The sequence below is a fragment of the Barbatula barbatula genome (genome assembly GCF_947034865.1).
Source record: "Barbatula barbatula genome assembly, chromosome: 9".
In the NCBI taxonomy this organism is placed as follows: domain Eukaryota; kingdom Metazoa; phylum Chordata; class Actinopteri; order Cypriniformes; family Nemacheilidae; genus Barbatula; species Barbatula barbatula.
In genome coordinates, this window is record NC_136772.1 from 2,069,039 (window position 1) to 2,089,508 (window position 20,470).

The following is a 20,470-nucleotide window of genomic DNA, read 5'->3' on the forward strand; positions in this document are numbered from 1 at the left end:
ACAGAAGCCCTGAGACTCTCCGCTCAGCATGCGCCGGTACTCACAGACTGACGCGCAGGCACGACGCGTCCTTCAGGCAGACACGCATGCGGCTGCGGCGAGATCTGCCTCACCAACCTCACTCTCTCCTCAGGGCGTTCGGCCACGCGCCTCCATGCTCCTTCATACCGCATTCAACTGGTGAGCACCCATGCAGCCCCGCACGCTATCGGCTTCACTGCATCGCCGAGCGCATCCACGAAACCAACAGAGAAATAACAGGGCAGCTCTCCGCCAGGATAAAAGCCAACACTCCGCAATCAGAGAGGACAGAGATGAAAAGGAGGATACGGAGATGTGTTCTCCTGCAGAACGGCTGATTACAGTTTGCAGTGAAAAGCCGGAGAAATGAAAAATATATGATCCTTTGGAAAAGAGAGAGAGAGAGAGGATCTAAAAAAACAGAGCTGGAGGAGTAGAGGAGAGTTTGGGAAGAAGGAAGAAGTGAGAGTCATAAGTCACAGAATGAAAGGAGCAGGGAACAGTCATTGAGGAGATGGGTGATGGAATAGGTTTGGAGCAAGCGAGGGAGGGCGAGAGAGAGAGACGGCGAGAGAGCGAGCGAGCGAGAGACCCCAGCAAATCAGTTGAACCGTCAGTGAACTCTCTGTCTAAGTACACACGAGATCACACACAACACTAAAAACATTGACAAGACTTGCCAAGACAAACTTTAAATGCTAGGCATGACAAATGTTGTCTGTTTTGACACGATTAAAGATTAGCTTAAATCGCACCTTAGTTTTAAGAGACTTGTAGTCTCACACCGTCATTGTGAATAGTGGGTTCTCATTGAAAATTCTCAAAAAAGAAGTGCACTTTAAGTACCCGGATGATGCACTTTAACTGTGGAACTGTGGACACTTCCCGCACCCAACGGTGGCAGTTTCGCTTTCGTGGGAGAAGGGAGGCGGGGCTATAAGATGCTGCTCGAGCAAAACTCTCCTGCAGAGTGATAACGCTTCAATCTGATGAAGACTAAAGTAATGCTGGGCAAAACAGTAAAAAGTACAGGTACATTAAATGTACAAGGTAACTGGTACAAATACATTTTGATGCACACGCATTGACACCAACTGCGCTCGTCTGGGAAACCGATAATATAAAATATAGCCAAATACTTTCAAAAGAAAGTTTAAAAAGAGGAATAAAGAATGAAAAGCATATTTCAACATCCCTAATATGACAAATATCTTTGCAGGTTATTTAAAAATCAATAGAACCGTGAACGCTTCTGTGCATCTTTGCGTCTGGGCTGCAGTGCAAATGGCTTATTCTCAAAAGCTGAACATCTCTGAGAGGGAATTCTAATCAGACTGGACCGTGACCAGCTCGACAGATTACACCCAATTCTTCCAGTTTGGACAGACGCACCAGTAATCTGTTGACCCCATTGTTTACCTAAAGAAAAGAGCCTGCATATGAATGTTTATCATCTAAATGATGTCATCAGTTGAATATTCATGAAGTCAAATGGCTGGACCTTTTGTTAACCTATCATAAAGCCAATCGTGTGTGTCGGTGTTCATTAACACGCTCGATTCATGCTCGGGTGCCGTGGCGTTTGGGACCCGGGGTCAGATGCTTCTTCACATGCCCTTTGAGAATGACGCTAATCGATCTTACAAACATCCGACAACATTTCAGTCGGACCCTCTGGACTTTGTATTTGTTGTTACTCAGAATTAATGAACATCCCAGGAGGTGAAGGTTTGACGCTCTGCTTCAGTAGTTTGCCCCCGCTGGCAGATGCTGTAACTACACATTGTTCACTTTCCTGAAAGACTCCCTTTTATCTCCAGGCTACATTTACATCACGAAGCTACAGTTTTTACAGACCGATCTGAACAGTTATTTAACAGTGCAACATTTCACTTCCTGCTTTCATGGTTTACTTTTCCTCGCCTTCCTTACTTTGACTTATCATTCGCAATATACAAAGTCTCTCTCTGCCCCCTGATTTATGGCCTAAAAAGATAACAAAAATAAACAAATATAAAAAGATACATTTGACTGATAACATTGTTATTTTCTCCCATAACTCAAACAGATTTTACAATAATACTGTTATCATAAAATCTTCGAGCCATAATAATTACGTGGTGAAAATCTGATGTTGTGACAGCCCAAGTTTTTTTAACTATATCTCTCAGTCCCTGTGAAAAGAGGAGCAGAGGAGGAAACAGCTCAGCCGAGCTGAACACAAGCAGCCACAGCTGCAGGCTTCACTGACTCCAGATGCCCCGTCATCTGAGCCACTTCCCCAGCTGTCAGGAGAGAAGAGAGCGGCACATGTGTAAACGACACATGTCACTTTCCACAACAGGAGCCAGAGACGCAGAGCAGGTTATGTTAATGTGAGGTAACAAATAGAATGAAATAGAACGAATTCAATACGGTTTCTGGAACCATGATATCGATTCATTTCGATTTAATATTATTTATAACTTACTAACATCATTAAACAAAATCATTTGTTTGATGCAAAACTGATTGACTTACGGAATTCATCCGCTTTGTGTTACTTTGATTTACATTTGAATCCGGTGTCACTCCAATTCACATCCTGTAGCCAATTCAAATTCTTACTGATTCTAAACTTCAGAATTTTATGCGCCACACCGCAGAACCATCTGGACCGATGGATTAAAGATGCTCAATGGTTCTGGAACGCTGCGTCTGCACAGATGAAATCTTAAGCACGAGTCTCTGTAGACCGCAGAGCAAAGAAGTGAAAATAGCAGAATTTCATCTCTCATTGAAACACCATCTGCCTCGTGCATTTCATATGAAGACGACAGAAAAAGTGCAAAAGTAAAAGCGAGCGGCACATATGAAGGGATACACGCATGCTTTCTGACATCAATAAAAGAGCGGTAAGAAATGTGAATACCAACTTTAAACCCAGCACTGATTCAACCATAGAAGATAACACACTTATATTTTCTCAACTAGGGGCTCGGACTTAAAATGCGGTTCACACAATAGTCATTTCTTTTTATGAAATTTTACTTTACAAACTTTACATCTTTGTGAAACACAACAACAAATAAACACATGTCGTATGGCTTCACGTGAACGACCCACAGAAAAGCTTCTTGAGCCGCATCTGCATTAGTTTTAACAATATATCTTGAACATATGCACATTGATGTCCGCTGACTCTTTTGATTTCAGATGGAAGAACACTTGGCACGCTGTAGGTGAAGAGGGATGCTTTGCAGACAGGCCCGGCTGTGAGATAATACAATTATAGATTTATGTCTGTTATTTTTGGAAGCTTACAGGCATTAAGAGGCCAATCGAACAGAATCAAACGAATGAGGCGGCTCATGAGAAAGGCCTCGCAGCGAGAGCACAGAACACAGGACGTCACACGGCTTTATTTGACCGCTGGGTTTGTGAGGAAGCATGTGCACACGTCTCTGATAAAAACATTTTGTTTTTCATTTCACACATATTATTAATAGCAGATAAATGCGATTACCTTGAACACTTTATCTGTATGTCAAATAAAATCCATGTTGGGAATATATTATAACTGAGTGTGCAGTTTTATAATTTGACTTACATTATTTGCCTGCCGGATGATACAAAAAATATTGTATTTGATTAATATCTATGACTGATCATATCTAGAGTTGTATTTAGAGTTCATCACATGATACATTGATACACCCTAGCAACCATATAATACGCCAAAACACAATGCATTAGAAAATAGTGGCTGTAAATCAAGATTTTGTGTCTGATAGAATGACATCACTAAGTACGAAGTGACAGTTTCTTACAGTGCGGTCAGACATATTACTAGACGTCCCATTGTCTGATGGATCGTACATCAACGCCGCCGCCATATTGGTGAGGGAAAAGCCAACTTCAAACACATACGAGTGAATGAAGCAATCATTTAGGCTTAATAATTGTGTACACATCGATATCGTGAATTCATTTAAGGTAGATTAAATGCACATGATCAGAACATGGCTCATTCACTTTAAAACCCCTGAAAAATCTAAAAAATACGTCTGTACTATATGACTACATACTGCTATTTCATACTTGTAATGCGCAGCAGTTTTACCATATCACATACATCATGTTTTACTGCTGTAAAGGTTTTACCGTTTATTTTTGAAAATGTCTAAAATTACTAAAGGAAAAGCTATTTCCATATTGAAAAACTTTAGTTTGTATATAATACGTAAATTAAACTATATTACCTTGGGTGTTTTGTTGGATGATTCAAATAAAACTCAGAAGCAATGTGAACATTGTGTCATCTAGTAGATTCTCACAAATAACAGTCAAAATGAATGAATTCCACATTTCCGCTTGAGTACCATTTATTTTTAAGTAGGTTACAACTATCAATATATAAAGCATCTAGAGATATGATAAAGTTGTACTCTACATACATTATATCGTAAACCACTGAAATATGTAAAGAAAAGTAAACATGATTGTGCTTTTAATGCCAAAAAAGTGCAGCTCTCCCTAGGTTCAATAGGCTTTAAGTGCACTGTTGCCCTGACCAATATGGCGGCACCGTTGTCGAATCACAGCAGTGGAGCAAAGCGGACAATGTGGTGTCTAGGTATTTATTATGTCTATGGTTCAGACCGCCAGCGACTGTGTTGCAAGTCGATGCAGTTAAGGCATCGGTTGCTTGGACACAAATGAAGTTTAGTCTTAGAAATGAAAGTGAAGAATGATTAGTGGAGGTCTAGCAAATCAAATCACTACAGTGACACTAAAGGGCAGAATGACCTCTGAACACTTAAAGAAACACTTAAATAAATCCAGGACAATCCTTTATGGTGATTGTACAATTTTTTGACAACTATCGTCATTTTTTTAACCTGTTGTTGTATGAGAGAAAAGCAAACAAATTGTTTTTTGGTAAATTGTTCAATTTATTAACTTCACATGCATCTGCAAGACGTAATGTGAAAGTCAACAGCAACGCAGATCTTTGAATACCAGCGCAAAAAGACAGGCAAAAGTAAACAGATGTCACAATTGTTTTGTTAGAACTGAAGATAATTGCCTTTGCTTGTTAGAAGCCTCTTAAAAGCAGAATTACGGATCTAATGTTTATGATTAGAAATAAATCTCTCCAAAACAACTCACTAGACATCAGCAGACAACTCATTGTGTAAATGGAACAACAATCGATCAATGAACAATCACGCGATGGACGGAAGATCTGTCTTCATTCACAGGACAGCTGAAGAATGTGTTTTGCATTAGGGACATTTCGATAGCTGTGCATGAGAATCAACTAAATAAATGCACGAAAGAAAGCAAATCAGTACAGTAAGCCTAAATTGGATTGACATCATCGCTGTCATTTATGTCTTGACTGGCAAGCTACTACAACATCATTTACTCACCTTCATGTCATTCCAAAGCTCTCTAAGACTTTCTTTCTTCTGCAGAAAATATATTTTGAAAGACTGCGAGACACTGTATCCCGTTCCTTTACATCTAATGTCCTTCAGTGTCCCTCCATCTTCAGCCTATGAAGGTCAGAAACCGACCGTAAAATTGGAGCTGTGAATCCACTTCAACAGCTACGCTGCAATACTATGACATCATAATGCCTGAAGCCATACGAGCTTCATGATTGGACGAGGGACCGGCATGCGCTCCAGATAGTTCATTATTGTGGGATTGTGTGCTGTAAGTATGCCTGGGAATCGAGAACAGGTTCATACTCTGGGGGGAAAAAAGCAGGTGAGACACCGTACTCAAATATCGTGTTTCTTATGCGTGCACTGAATCTACAGCCAAATAAATGATGCTTTATGTGAACTGAGTTCAGTATGAATTTAATCTGATGAGAAAGTCTTAGAGTCAAAAAACACAAGACTAAAAACAGATCACTCTATTCACATTAAACTGTGATGCCAAAAAGTGTTTGTTTTTGTTATCAAATAAATGAACCGTGATAAAATTAAGGAGCCAGACTAAAACCTGTTCACATCATTCCCTTCTTATGGATATGAATCTATTGAACACTCAGTAAAGATTAATGTTTTATTCACCTAGGCCAAACAGTGTGTGAAATGAGTAGCAGTAGGTGTACAGAATGAGATCATGAAAACACACACACACCCTCTGTAAAGGAAACAAGCTTTAACCTTGACAAGTGAATGCGTTTTATGGGGCAAAGCAGTTTTATTGTTTCACGTCAACTCTGTTGAATAACTGACAGCTTTTTTATGAGCGCCGTTGCATCACCTTGCCTTGTACACACACACACAAACCCCAACATACACATTAATCTCTCTCACAATCAGCTTAAGCTAGCCTCAAAACATCAGCAGTGTTCAGAACTAGTGTCCTAATCTGCATCACAACAAGAATGCTCGCCAAGGACAAGACCTCAGAATAACCGAATCAATCCAATTGTCCTGAAAAGAATCCGTTCGGTCAACACAAGAATAATCGGTTTGAAGAAAGTTAAACTCGCACTAAACACAGAAACCTGATTGACGACCAAACACGTGTACATCCAGCGTGTTCTCAACAGCTGCCCTGCATCTCAAAAAGCACAAGAGAAAGAATGAGCTCCCTCACAACCAATAACACACACAGCCTTCCCAAGAGTCTCTCTTCCAGCAGTCGTGGGTCAATGGTCAATAACACAGAATTACCTAAAAACCAGAAGAGATAAAGATAAGATCGTCGTCTTACCTGCGACTGAGTTTGGTCGAGGCATCATCAGGCTGGATGAGGTCTGCGTGTGGTACTGCACAGGTCCTTCAGAACCGTGACCTGCTGCTCCTGAACTCGTCTTAGCTCTGCTTCTGCCCTCTCCCCCGGACGCTGACCCTTCCTCTTCGGCCACCGGAGAGCACGCGTCTGCCCGTACGGCCGTCTGCGCCAGCGCATGCTGACCGCAGCTCCTTATACTGCCATCTTTACTCCACTCCAGACTAGAGCCGCTGCGGTCGTCATTCTCTGATGAACTCGTGATGGTGGCTGAACAGAGAAAGAGATAAATGCACAGCACAACAAAATAGATAAACATCTGCACTGATTTTGAAAAGAACACCGATTCACAATTCGCAAAACAGAAACGTTTTTCTTTTGTGTCTTTGAAAGGTAAGACGGCAACGTTGTCAACTCCATTGTCGTGTCCATGAACGGTCATAAGGCGTTTTCAATTTTACAAAATATATTTGAATTAAAAACGCTGTAGTGTAAACCACCCTTAGTCTCATTTATTTCAGTTTGATTCGATCTAAATGTGGACTGGGCTAACAAAACAAGCAAACACAGAACATTTTTCTAAAAATAAACATTTGAAATTTGAGGGAAACTATGGTAAAATGGAAAAAATGATGTGACTGAAGTATGATGCTCATTTCACCAAAAATACAATTCAAGGAAAATTACATTTTAGTCACACAAACATTGTTCAAATGAAGAGAAAAAGTGATGCTGACACACACAAAAAAGGTTTTAGAAAGAAAAGGGTAAACTCTGTCAATCCCATATGACCTGAGCGGAAGCAATGTTGTGATATGAATGATGAGTCACCCGCTGACCTTATCAACACCTGAACATCATTTCCCAACGCATTTAACATGCTGGTAATTAGTGTTAGTCTGCATTTGCCCCGGCACAAACTCATCGTCGTCTGCCAGTTACAGTCGAGATGGATGTCTGTTTGCTATCACTGTTAATGAAACATTCGCCCGAGTTTTTACGTTTGTGTTATATTTGGTGCATGATTTTTCATAGTCAGGTAAGTGGCATTTTCAGGATTGTGGTACATAAATGGTACATATTCTTCATAAATGGACGTATAAAAATGTAAATAAAGTAACTATTTGATGTTCTATAAAGAGGCATCCCTATTCTATTTATTGGGTATTATTGCTTCAGGTTTGTACATTTTAATTCACAGAAATCCTACGAAATTTGTCGTCTCCCAAGAACCGTGTCCTTTTTTGTCACATCCATGTTTATTTGCTTTTTTGAAATAGAAAACTTGTTCATTGACCGAAATGTTTCTGATTGTTTAGACTCTATCAACAAGCGTTTAGTAAAATATAACAAGATGGTTATAACAAGATGGTTCAATATATTCGTAAAAAATACATTCTCTGAGCATTTGTATCAAAATGTCACATCCATAATGCTAGAATTGCCCAAATGTAAAACAATGAGTTAATGAGAAGCCAAAGTCACATACTGTATGTGTGTTGAGTGGACGGTGAGGGGGATTTATGGGTTAAAGACTTAACGGTTGAGTTTATTACACTATAACATGTGCGACAACAGCTGCAAACAGACACATGGTAGAGTTCACACACAGAAAGGGTCCGCAAGTCTGAGGCCACTAGTGTAAATGCTTTTTTTTCACATTTCTTTTCGTACGTCAAAAGGTTACCAAAGAGGACTTTCCCAATCATTCACGAATAAAAATTTGATTTAATTTTAATTTAATTCTAAAAAGATTTCTACAGCGTTTAATAATTTAGGGCCAAGTGTGAATTAAGAAATGTACATTTACTCCAACAATGTTTAAGAGCTAAATGGGTGTCCAAGCTTGGAAACATTCAAATGATTCTGATTGTGATTATTTATTCACATTTCTTCATTCCACAAAGGTGATAAGCTCATCTTTTCCCTAAGCCACCGTGCATGTACATTAGAGGGTCACACAGCAGTTCCCATTCCATGCCAATCCCGCGAAAAAAACTAGGGGAAGATCTTGTTCCAATCCCATCCCAGAAGAAGGACTCCCATTCCCTTCCACCCCGTGTTTTTTTTTTGCCCAAAATCTGTCACAGTAAAAAATTGAGTAAGACCGCCCAGAAATGTCGGTGTGCACGACAGAGGCATCATTTTACCAGACTAGTAGTTGGAGCTTGAGTTTTGGGGCCGACTCCATTTAGATTTTCGCAGCTATAGTCTAATGCTGGGACCAAAACTGCTTTTAATATGAAATGTTTTGAAAGATATTCAAAGGAGTCTGTCGATCGCTAGATCACACTTCTAAAATAGCCATCATGAAATATAGGGTATGAAAATGCTTCAACAGTAAAGCATTGAAACGTTTGCTTATAACGGAGGGCCTCAGCACCGACACGTGAACAATAACAAACCAAATTCAGCTTTTTTTAAGGTGCCATGCCTCGATGTCAAACTTGCTTGCCGGCCCCTGGTCCATTGAGTGCATGGGGAAGCTGCCTTCTTCTCTATTATTGGTGGTTGGAATACCAACTTGGTGCATTAACGCCACCAACTGTTATGGGTGTGTGGAACACGTCATTCACTGAACCAGCCACACCAAAGAAAACCGAATATTATATGTTTATTTATATCAAAAGGTATATTTGTGTATTCCCGGTCGCGATGACATTTTTTCCTGTCCGGCTCCAGTCACAGTGATATTGAAACCCGCTGGAATCCCCAAAAAATGTCAGCCTTTAATGTATAATCCCATCAAACCAGCTGTTCAACACAACATCATACGTTTCTGAACTAAATGTTCTCTCTTTCTCTGTCTGTCTGTCTCTCTTTCTGCCTCTGCCATCTCTCTCTTCACTTTCTGTTGTTCCCTCACAAACTTCAAAGTCAAGCGAGTATTAATCACACCCCGAGCGGGTCACACAGGGCAAAACCTCTCCTCTACATCAACAAACCAGCATCGCCCGCTGGCAACATGTTCCACACCTCCTCACAGTGGCCCTGCGGATATATCCTTCCTCTCTTTCTCCTCACAACTCGCATATGAGTCTCATTCATGAAACGCCAGCAGAACAGGCAAAATCTGTGTGTAATCTAAATGATCACATTTCATTCAATCCTTTATAAATGAAACCCAAGGAGTAGCTACATCCAGGGAACAGTTAACGTGAGCATTAATGGGTCATAATGACATGAAGAAACTCTCCAGCTGGAATCATGTATTTTTGTACGATTTATTTTAGTCACAGAGAAAAAAAAACAACCATATTCTCTCTTACCGAACAAATCCTGATAGAATTTAGGGTCAGACGCCATTTCTTATTAAAGCCTCGTGCTATTAATTCACATTCTTAAATATTGTATAAGAAACTACTTGCTGTTGCATAATTCATAAACAAATGTTTAATCTTTTTGTCTGCAACTGTTCATGACCACACGGAACCATGCCAAAGCTGCCCCGCAGGTCACATGACACATTTAAATATTGTGATTTCAGTGTGTCAGGACAAGATGATAATGTACTGCATTACAGTAATGAAAATGTTATTAATATGAGATTTTGCACAGAAAATGTGCCTAATTGAAATGAAAACAATCCCATACACAAATCTGACATATGGCCACAAATGATCATGTATAGAAAATTATATGTTATAATATAACATATATTGAAGTATATTTCTAATTTCACTATTTACGGTTATGTGCAAAAGAGCACATGACATCATTTTACACCTTTAATTCATATATAATATTGTCAAATTTGTGGCAAAGAGATTCAAGAAGGATAGAAATATGTCTTTGATATGTTACAGATATGAAAATTTTGATTTAATAATTATATAAAATGTTTCTCTAAACAAGCTTTCTTTCCGTTTGATTTTGTGGGAAATGCTGAATTACAGTCACACAGGAGCGCGATAGAACATGTGCATTCATCTCACCGATGATCCCACTGTCTTTGCTCTCGAGGGTGGAGCTCGGGCTGGTGATGGTTCCACACGGGCTGCGGTGATTGGCTGCTGGCCGGCTGCTGTTACTGTTTAAGGTGGAACAGGGGCTGTCCGTGCACGGAGATGCTGTGCTGCTGGTCAAAGTAGAACATGGACTGATACCCTGATTTACTGCGCACTGCAGAAACACACAGAGAGAAGATGTGTTTATACAGGCTGCTTTAGTGGTTTCAAAATCCAAACATTGATATCTCTGTTATTCGTGTAATGACAGTGAAATAGAAAGAGACTAAAGAGAGAGAGAGATCGTGGAAATGTTGAAGCGACCCATCGGCAGAACAGAAATATTTGAAAGCGGGACCAGTAGACACATGAATCAATCCCAGAGTTCACCTGTAATGTTTATCTCCATCCAAATAAAGCCACACTGAAAATAAACAGCCATCGAGACACAGATACATGGCCACGTCTAGCCTTCAACCAATGAGGACTACTCTACTTACTTTAATTTACTCACTTTCAAGTCGTTCCAATTCTGTATAGCTTACTTTCTTGTGCAGAACATGAAAGAAGATATTCTGAAAACGTTGGCGAACAAACCGGACATTGTTTAAACACAAAACTTTAGAGACGTTTCTCAAAATATATTTTTCGTGTTTCACAGAAGAAAGAGTCATATACAGGTTTTGAATTGACGTGAGGGTGAATAAATAATGACAGAATTGACCTTCTTTACGACAATGTGCGGCACTTAATTCCTTTATGATTCAATCCAGCATGTAACTCTAGTTGAGTTGAAAACCATTTCAGAAAACATTTTGATAAAATGACTCAAAAGACTGACCTTCACACACAGTCTTAAGGCTCTACAGGGGTCCTCTCTGTGATGTGTCTTGTTAAGGTTTTCTATTCACATGATAACACAGATAAGAAGTCAACAAGTCAGAACTGTAATACAATTGTTGATCTCGGTAGATCCCGACCAAAATAAGAATTGTATCATTTCACTGTCCCTTAAACATTCTGTTTATGATGTACCTTACAGACCCAAACGACCAAAACCAGGGCCAGACCCTCAGCTGAGTCATCTTTGGGCTGTGAGTCAGTCAAGGTCACAACACAAGATGAAAGTTTCTTTCAAGTGAACTTTCCAGAGACAGTGATTTCAACCTTTCACAGAATCCCAGCGGACAACATCCTCCAACAACACGCAAACCCCATCGTACAATCACATCATTCAAAAGTAAATCTCGCCGTTGCATCATCACACCTAATTTAATCTCCACAGGTCATCAGACGGATGAACGTTAATGATTTATTTAACAAAAGCCTCGTACAGAAGAAGCTCTGTTACAGAATACGGGAAAACCTCCAGCGGAATTCAAAGAGCGCTTGTGCTGCCTCAGAGTCGCTGTCTAATTATATAATCAACCAAACGCGGAGCGAGTCCTTTTAACAAAACTATTTCTAGACCGGTCCTCATATGAGTACTCAAGTTAACACGCACCTCACGCTCATTCAACTTTCTCATCCGTCAGCGCTTCAGATCCGGTCGTGAATGACTTACTGCCGTGACACACAGAGACACTCCGCCTCTGAAACGCTCTTCACTGCATCTCACACGGACAGACGGCAGTCGCTCCGGTCAGCGTGAACGTTTAATCCAGCAGCCCGCTGTTACTCAGCTCCTGTGCTTCTCAATCACTCCTTGCATTTCTTGCGTCTCTCTCTCTCTCTCTCTCTCTCTCTCGCCCATTTCAGTGTCTCTCTCACTCCTGCAGCTGCGGAGGGAAAAATACCTTTTTTTCATTCTTGTCCTCCATAGGTATGCGTGTGGAGCCCGGGATGCCTTCGCCCAGTAAGAACCCCAAGCGTGTCATCAACTCCTGTGTGGCGGGGGAGGGGCCAGGAGCGACCAGCTCTGAAAGAGAGAGAGAGAGAGAGAGCGAGAGAGAGAGAAAGAGGGTGAATAAGAGGGAAAGAGAGAGAGACCTTCAATGTGTGTGTGTGTGTGTGTGTGTGTGTGTGTTTTCTGGGAGATTGCAAACACACCAGCTGCTCTGGAGTAATTCTCTGGACCTTCAAGCACAAGACTATACTGCGAGGATTCAAAATAGTTTAATGATGTATTTGCCAATTACAATTCTATTAGCCCCACAAATCTCTCTTACTTTTCAACATCACTTCCCGTCTTCAGGAGTGCATTGCAAACAATGTTTGACATATCGCAAGGATTTGTAAGGAATTGAACACTGGGGTTTCTATACCATTAATATTTCATTTACAGTCACATTTGTGAACCGTTCTGTACTTTAATACAAACAACAGGTTGTCAGTTCATTTACTATATTTAGGGAAAACGCCTTTGTTATCATTTACGATTATATATCAAATAAGTATTTGTGTTCCTGTAGCTCACTTGGTAAAGCATTGCCTTAGCAATGCAAATATTTTGGGTTCAATCCCAGAGAACACATATAAATGTATAGCTTGCATTGGGTTCGTATAAATGCCTCCATACAAATACATTGAATGTATTCTGTGAGACGGACAATGTCTGTGACAAAGCATGAAAATCACAGAAAGATGCATTTACAGACACTTTATAATCAGAAGACACTCGAAAGATAATATCCGATTCGCAGGCACAGATTCGAGCTGATCGTCATGACAACAGCTCTGATGCTTATATTAAATGTTTGCTGTTGAATCTGCACGGAAGATGTTTTTTTATATTTGCTACAAAAAAGCAGGTCCTCAAAAAATGTATTAGGTTATTGATCAACCCTACAAAAGCCACACACACGGATCATTAACCAGATAGACAATAGCCCAATCAGAGCTTACAACACTGAATAAATGACGATAAAATGTGTCGGAATATGAAAATAAACGAGATCGAGACTGTAACAACGTTTCGTCGCGACGTGCAAATACAAAATACAAAATGTTATGACTGTAACTGAACCATTCCTTCCATAGCTCTTCTTCAGGCTTTATATGACTTACTGTACACTAGACACATGGAATACATACACAAGTATGCCAAATGTATGATTATGTTATGATTTTTTATTATTCCTCCATCTTCTCACAGTCTATCCGTCCGTTTTTCCTCACCACCGTGTCCTTTCATTTTCAGACTAATTTCCGGTCTATTGCTTTGAGGGCGACGGGCCCTGTTTGGCCAGGACTCATTTGCATGCTCCTCAAAACACAAACTCACGACGATAAATTAAAGATCTCCCCATCACATCTATCTCTCATCCATGTGTTTGGGTTAAACATCCATTTCTGCAAATGCCAGAGTAACAACCGTAAACGTAACATGATGTTAACAGGTGCCCTTTACACTGCCCGCAGTCCACACCCATCGTCCTCACCAGAAAAAATCCTTAAGCGGTGAATTTCTACACTGACGTTAATTTTATTTGTTCAGCTTGTGGGAAAATATCTACATAAATATATGTATACGGATATAGGCCGTAGCCTCAGACGAACCGCCTATTGGCTAAATGTCTGATACTTATGGCACACAAAATTGCATATGATTTGAAGATGTAGGGATATTTTCACACTCCTTAACATGACGCTGAACAAATCAAACTGTGATTGGCCAAAGAAAGCTGCTATGGAGTCCAGACCTTCTGCCATTAGTCTGAACATCGGGCAATGCAAGACTTATGTGGATATATATATAGACTTAATGAAGCCATGTTTAAAAATAAGAAAAATTAGGCTTCTCAGCTTTATTAAAGGCTGAGTGGACATTACCATTCTTCATGAAGCAGTGAATAAGGTTGAAGTCTTACGTTTTACTAATGGACATCAGTGTGTGTGTGTGTGTGTGTGTTTTATTTGGATTAATGAAGCTCTATAGAGAATGGCCTTTACTTCCAGGCAGAACTCTCAAAACAACTGCAGGGAATCTTGGGAGATAAAGTGGGCTCATCTATCAGAAACCCACATAACCATGACAGACCTAAACATTTACATTTTATAAGGCGATCAGTAAGTCAGCCTTCAGGAGGGCCAAAAATCTAAATGACATCACAACAAATGGGAAACTGTTTCTCGTTCTTTCTCCATCCGTGAGGATCACAGCTAACCTGACTTGGTTTCATTTCATCCATGTGACATTTGTCCGTATCGCCAACTCCATCTTGATGATGTTAAGGACATCAGGAGGACTAAATACTGAACTAGAACTTCCGTCACAAACTCACAACAATATGAGGTGGGACGACATGAGGGTGTATGGTGACAGCACTCATCTAACCTTCACCATTTGATTTATTGTGACCTGGTATAATTCTCAAACACATAATATAATCCACAAACACTTGAGACTCAGCTATTGTTTATCATTAATAACACAGACCACCCAATGACACAAGGACGTAACAGTAAAAAAAAACATGCTTTAATCCACAGCGGGATTCGAGAGGGCAGAACTAAATATAGTAGCTTTGTGTGAGAGAGTGAGCAGGTACCAGTTGTGGCCTCGGGGAATACGACAATGCAGGCAGGCACAAACCAAAATGATCCACATCAGACTTATAACTGCACTACAGGGAGAGACCCCCAACATCCTCTTGTACAGATCCGAGATTACATATTAACATAACAGGAAGCAATTGTGAAGGAATAAATAGGATATTTGTTACAATTGATATTTTTAATAAACTAGATTTTTTATTGAATATCCTTCAGCTTTAACTGCTGTTCAAGAGAGCAATACCCTACCTGTCATGTTGCTTTACAGTAGTTTATTTGACTATAGTAAAATCTCTAACACACACGCTCTTTCTTTCTAACTCAAATATCAATGGTGCATACAGTATTCCATTATCAAAGCACTTAATCCTATCAATACAGTCACGATTCTCCGGCAGGCAAAATATTTGTGTATATAATCTAATCCCTCACTAATGAATGTGTTGAGTGGTACAGATCAGATATCGCTGTTTTGACATCATCGAATCTCATATGTTTCTCATGCAGTGTCTCCAGGGAATAAAACCAAACACAGTCCAGTGAAAAGGGGTCCGGTTGATACTTATGACTGAAACAGAATCACATCATTGACAATAATCACACATGGTATTTATATTCTTATTTTCCCATGTTTAAGAGAAGTATGTGCATACAAAGTGGCTGAATCTCACAAACCTGTCAAGAACATGGTCACATTTCACCTCAATATTAAAAGTAGGGAGGCACCGATATGTACATTTTGACCAATAACGATAACCGATGATTCTTTAACATTTGGAAGTCGATAACCGATGTACTGGCCGATATACAGTATCTAGATATTAATATAACATTTCCTAAGACTGAAACAAATGGCAAAAGGTGGACAAATGCTTTTATATGAAAACATTCACTGCAGAAAACAAGGTAACCGTTAGTTCTCTTTTTTCTGGTATTTTTTTTATATTTCACAAACAAATTATAGATGTTCTTCCCAAGCAAACCCAGAAAAATGTACTTAATAGCCACTAGACTACTAGACAGAAAGCATTTATCGGCTGATATAGATATGGCCGATCATTTATGGAATTATATTTTATAATTGATTCAACAAAATAGAGCCCGTTTCATGGTGTCGTTTTCTGACAATTAAGCTCAAAAAGTCTAAACCAAATAAAAGATGAACAGATGATGTGAAACATCAACGATTCTTCTATTTTGTGCATTTGTATATTATCAGAATGGTTTAGAAGTGTAATGGGAAATACAATAGAAACTAATTTAAAGATTAAATATTTTATTAAAAATCGGAAAGAATGCAAATACATTTCAGTCAGATTTTAGTATGAAATAAGACCTTAATATGTCCTCGAAGTAAAGTACTCAGCATTATCTCTATGGCGACGCGTCAAGTCAGAAACTCAAGCTTCCTAAAGAAGACATCGATAAAGAAAAAGTTGAATAAGTGTTGCCAGAAATCCCTCTATCAAGAAAAAAAAGGTGAACTTATAGTGAACTGTTTCTTTAAGACCTCTCACATCAATAGATGTCCTACTTCTGAATTGTTTTCAGGTTGAATCCACACAGCTTGTTAAGACAATTCTACTGCGAATTAAACTGAAACAAGCCATGGAAACTATTTTCAAATCAACCATAAATGTGAGACTTTAAAAACGAGTAAAACTTAAAGTCCAGGGTGTTTAAGAACAAATCTAAAGTTCTTACCCAAATATGACATCATCTAAGGGTCATTGTCAGATTTTCCAGACCTTTTATAAAGAACTGACACAGTTTACCTGGGAAGCAGGGGCTAATGTGCCTTGCAATAGTAAACTTAGTTTTTGAAGAATCTCATCAAGGCCCAGACATTTGGGTTAGAGATCTCGAGAGGCAATCACAACTCTGTAAACAACATTTACGTCCTTCATCAGATATTACGCTTTTCTGTGAACTCCCTCTATTTCTTTCCAGCAGACCACACAAGAGACCAATATCCTGAAATGAAATTAGGTTTCAACTCCGATATGAAGGGACCAATGTGACCCAAACTTTCTTTCAGACCATAACAAGCAGCTGCTACTGGGAAACGTGTGCCACATTGCACCTCGTGCATTTCCTGTCTGCCAGGAAGTGAGGAGTAAAGTGACCTCAGTGTGTTTGTCTTCCATCAGACAAACATGAGCTGAAGTTAAGCTGTCGAAACAAGTGCATTAAGCACAATTCTAATATCATTTTTATGTGTTTAAACTTGTAATAAACGTGTCTGAAAGATTGACGTTAAAAAGCCTGAGGTTTGAGGATGTATACGTGTGACAAACAGACTTCTGAGTGAGGAACCGTGACTAGTATAATAGAAGGTAATGGTAGAAACATCTACTTTAGTCTATTTTAACATTTTTAAAGACAATGTGAGTGGTGCTTGCCCTTGGTTGTCAGGGTGTGGTTATGCGGTCGCTAAGGTGTTCTGAAATGTCATTAGAGCAACTGTAATAGTGCTGCAGCTATCGATTATTTTAGTAGTCGAGTATTCTACCGATTAATCGGTTATTCGGACAGTAAGTACATTTTCTTTATTTATAGAGCAATACTAAATATACAAATATATACAACTTCAGTTTATGCATGATGCATTTAGCTTATCTAAATTAGTTTGTTAATTTATTTTCTACTATTAAATACTGTAGTTAACCAGACTTTATTTTAGCAGGTTGTTGGAAGACGCTTATTTTATAGTGTGTCTGTTTCTTCACTCAAACAATAAAATGTTTGTGAAATAAACTCTCAGAGGAACTGTGGAGATGACGTTCGTGTCCTTATACAGCCCAGACAAATTCATGAGCATAACGCTTAATTTACTCAGACACGCAGAACAGACAGATGGCATGTGTAAATAACAGGATTCAGAATCCACAAGTCAGCATCTATAGTTTTATGGACTCGATGCATCCGGAAAAAAGGTTTCACTCGCAAAATTAGGTTAAAACTAAGTAAAATAGCAGTTCACCCTTTCAATAAGCTATCACTTATTTATCAGCATGAGAAATACGTGCGAGCGTGTGAACAGACTAAAATGCGTGTGTCTCACGGTGAATGCGCGAGACTTGAGACCCCTTTAAAATGTAATAATGGTCCATGGGGAAACGCAGTGCTCCGTGTGTACTGTAGTTAAATGGATTACAAAACAATTTGCCTCGATGATTTTTTGTATTCGAATTACTCGAGGAATCGTTTCGGCTTTAAACCGATAAACTGTTGCGTAGATCCAAAATATCAAAGCAACACATTTGCAAAGCACAAGGCCATATTTCATCTGAGATTCCAAAGAAACTTTAGCACACAATCCTTCTGAACGCCCACGACTCTTTTAACTTGACTAAGCCGTGTCAAAAAGCTTCAAAAGTCTATCGGCAAAAGTGAGTAATTAACCATCATTATCATCTCCACACAAACTGAGCTTAATAATGCATTATTAATGTAATCAGTGAAGCCCGCTGACTAATTCCATGTAACACTGTTTGTTTTTCCCTTTCCATACTTTCACCAAATGTTTCAGAGATGAGGCGTGAGAACAGGTATTTATGGAGACGGAGAGAGCCTTCACATTCTCAAATCTGAAAAGGCTTGGGAATGCCGTGAGCTGTTTGGCGTCCCACTGCTCTCCTTGCGTTAATGTTGGGAGAAGCAGCTGTACCCGTGTTCGCAGAGACCTGCCGTTTAAAAACGTATTTGTGTAAAAAGATGACGTAGTCCGACTTAAATATTTGTATACAGGTTATAGAAAGTATGCATTACGCACAATTAATAAGAAAATATATGAAATGAACATTTCAAGCGTTTTGAACAATGCATTCGATAACTTCTTGGTCATTCGGATCTTTTGGTTGCGTTTACATACATTTGTTACAGAAATGTCTTCATGCCGACCTGCAACCAGAGCCTGCAGGAATGTGTGTAAGATGCTATCTATAAACTATCTCGGGGTTAAAATAACGTGTGGCGGACTCCACATGTAAACAGTGTTGACCCTAATGTGTGTGTTTGGAGGTGATGTTGGGATCACTGGGGTGTGTCAGTGAGATATGACAGACATGCAGTAAAAATACGGGGTGAAAATCCAGGGCAGGTTATATTTGGCTGCACTTCAAAATGCCCACCAGACCCATATTCCCATAGACTCGAGAATTTCAACATCAAGTATCAACTTCACCAAGACAAATGCAAATTTGCTAGTTTTCAAAAGTAAGTAGTGTGCAGTGTGCAGACTACAGACGATTCATGAGATATTGTATCCCTCTGCAATAAACACAACATACCAAACATCTCTTTAAATCTTGTAATCAGCTTGTTACAGTTGTACATCTACAAACATATATAAATAATACTGTCATTGCTGCCGTGGCAGTCATCTCAGAGCAGCGTAGACGCCTTTTGATGACATCACATGACCAGAGTGATACCCTGATGTGGACAGCTGGCATTCTACAGGCGCCAACCTGCCATCACAGTTGTTAGGAAAGTTCTGATTTCTCTCTCTATCTCACACACAGACACACACACACACACACACACACACACACACACACAAACCATCTGGGTCCAGCGATGTGTAGCCAAAGATAAATATATGCTCCGATTAGTACAAACACAGAAATCTCTGCGGGGACAATCCATAGGTGTAAAGATAGTTATACCACACAAACCGTATATATTTGATCCCTTAAACCTTGACCATGATTTGCTGTGTATTCAGGTTTAGATCCCCACCGGGATATATAAACAAGGTCACACGCACGCAAGCACACACAATTATCTCAATTTAAAATGCATTCAGTGAATAAATGTATGTATTTTCAGCTGTGATTACACACTCATTAAACTAAAAAGAAGACATTCTTTAAAGTCCGAACATTAAATCACAAAGTCCCAGGCAAATAAAAAAAGCAATTTATCTTAGTGACCTTGGAGCACAACACAAGGTTCCCACAAACGGGTTTGTGAAAAAATACTTTTATAAATAACTTTGCTATGCCAGGAAGTTACAAATCCGCCATATTTTCAGCATTTCACATGACCAGGGGAACCCTGATTATTAAATTCCGCCCTCACCGTAAGTAAAGAAATGATTTTGTTAAAAGATTCCTGAAAAGCACAACGGCACTCACCGGCTGTGGCGTCGGCCACTTTCCTCAGCGATGTGATGGCATCTCCTGGAACACGTGGACTCTCCACATACTTCGCCTTTCTAACAGGTCCTTTAGATCAGGAGACAAGAAGAGAGATGTATCATCAAC

General features: G+C 39.6%; 1 protein-coding gene across 4 annotated transcripts in view; it reads right to left on the bottom strand.

Annotated features, from left to right (window-relative positions):
- Nucleotides 1-20,470, bottom strand: part of tanc1b (tetratricopeptide repeat, ankyrin repeat and coiled-coil containing 1b) — a gene marked incomplete at its 3' end in the record, with an annotated part of 88,736 nt that overhangs the window by 33,313 nt on the left and 34,953 nt on the right. For 3 of the 4 annotated variants that reach the window (XM_079464774.1, XM_079464773.1, XM_079464776.1), the window contains exons 4-7: nucleotides 20,342-20,431; nucleotides 12,503-12,624; nucleotides 10,695-10,881; nucleotides 6,742-7,029 (exon numbers count right to left, since the gene is read on the bottom strand). In XM_079464774.1, coding sequence (XP_079320900.1) covers nucleotides 6,742-7,029; nucleotides 10,695-10,881; nucleotides 12,503-12,624; nucleotides 20,342-20,431 — 687 coding nt within the window. The remainder of the gene's footprint in view (nucleotides 1-6,741; nucleotides 7,030-10,694; nucleotides 10,882-12,502; nucleotides 12,625-20,341; nucleotides 20,432-20,470) is intronic. The other variant, XM_079464775.1, reaches the window with a different exon arrangement.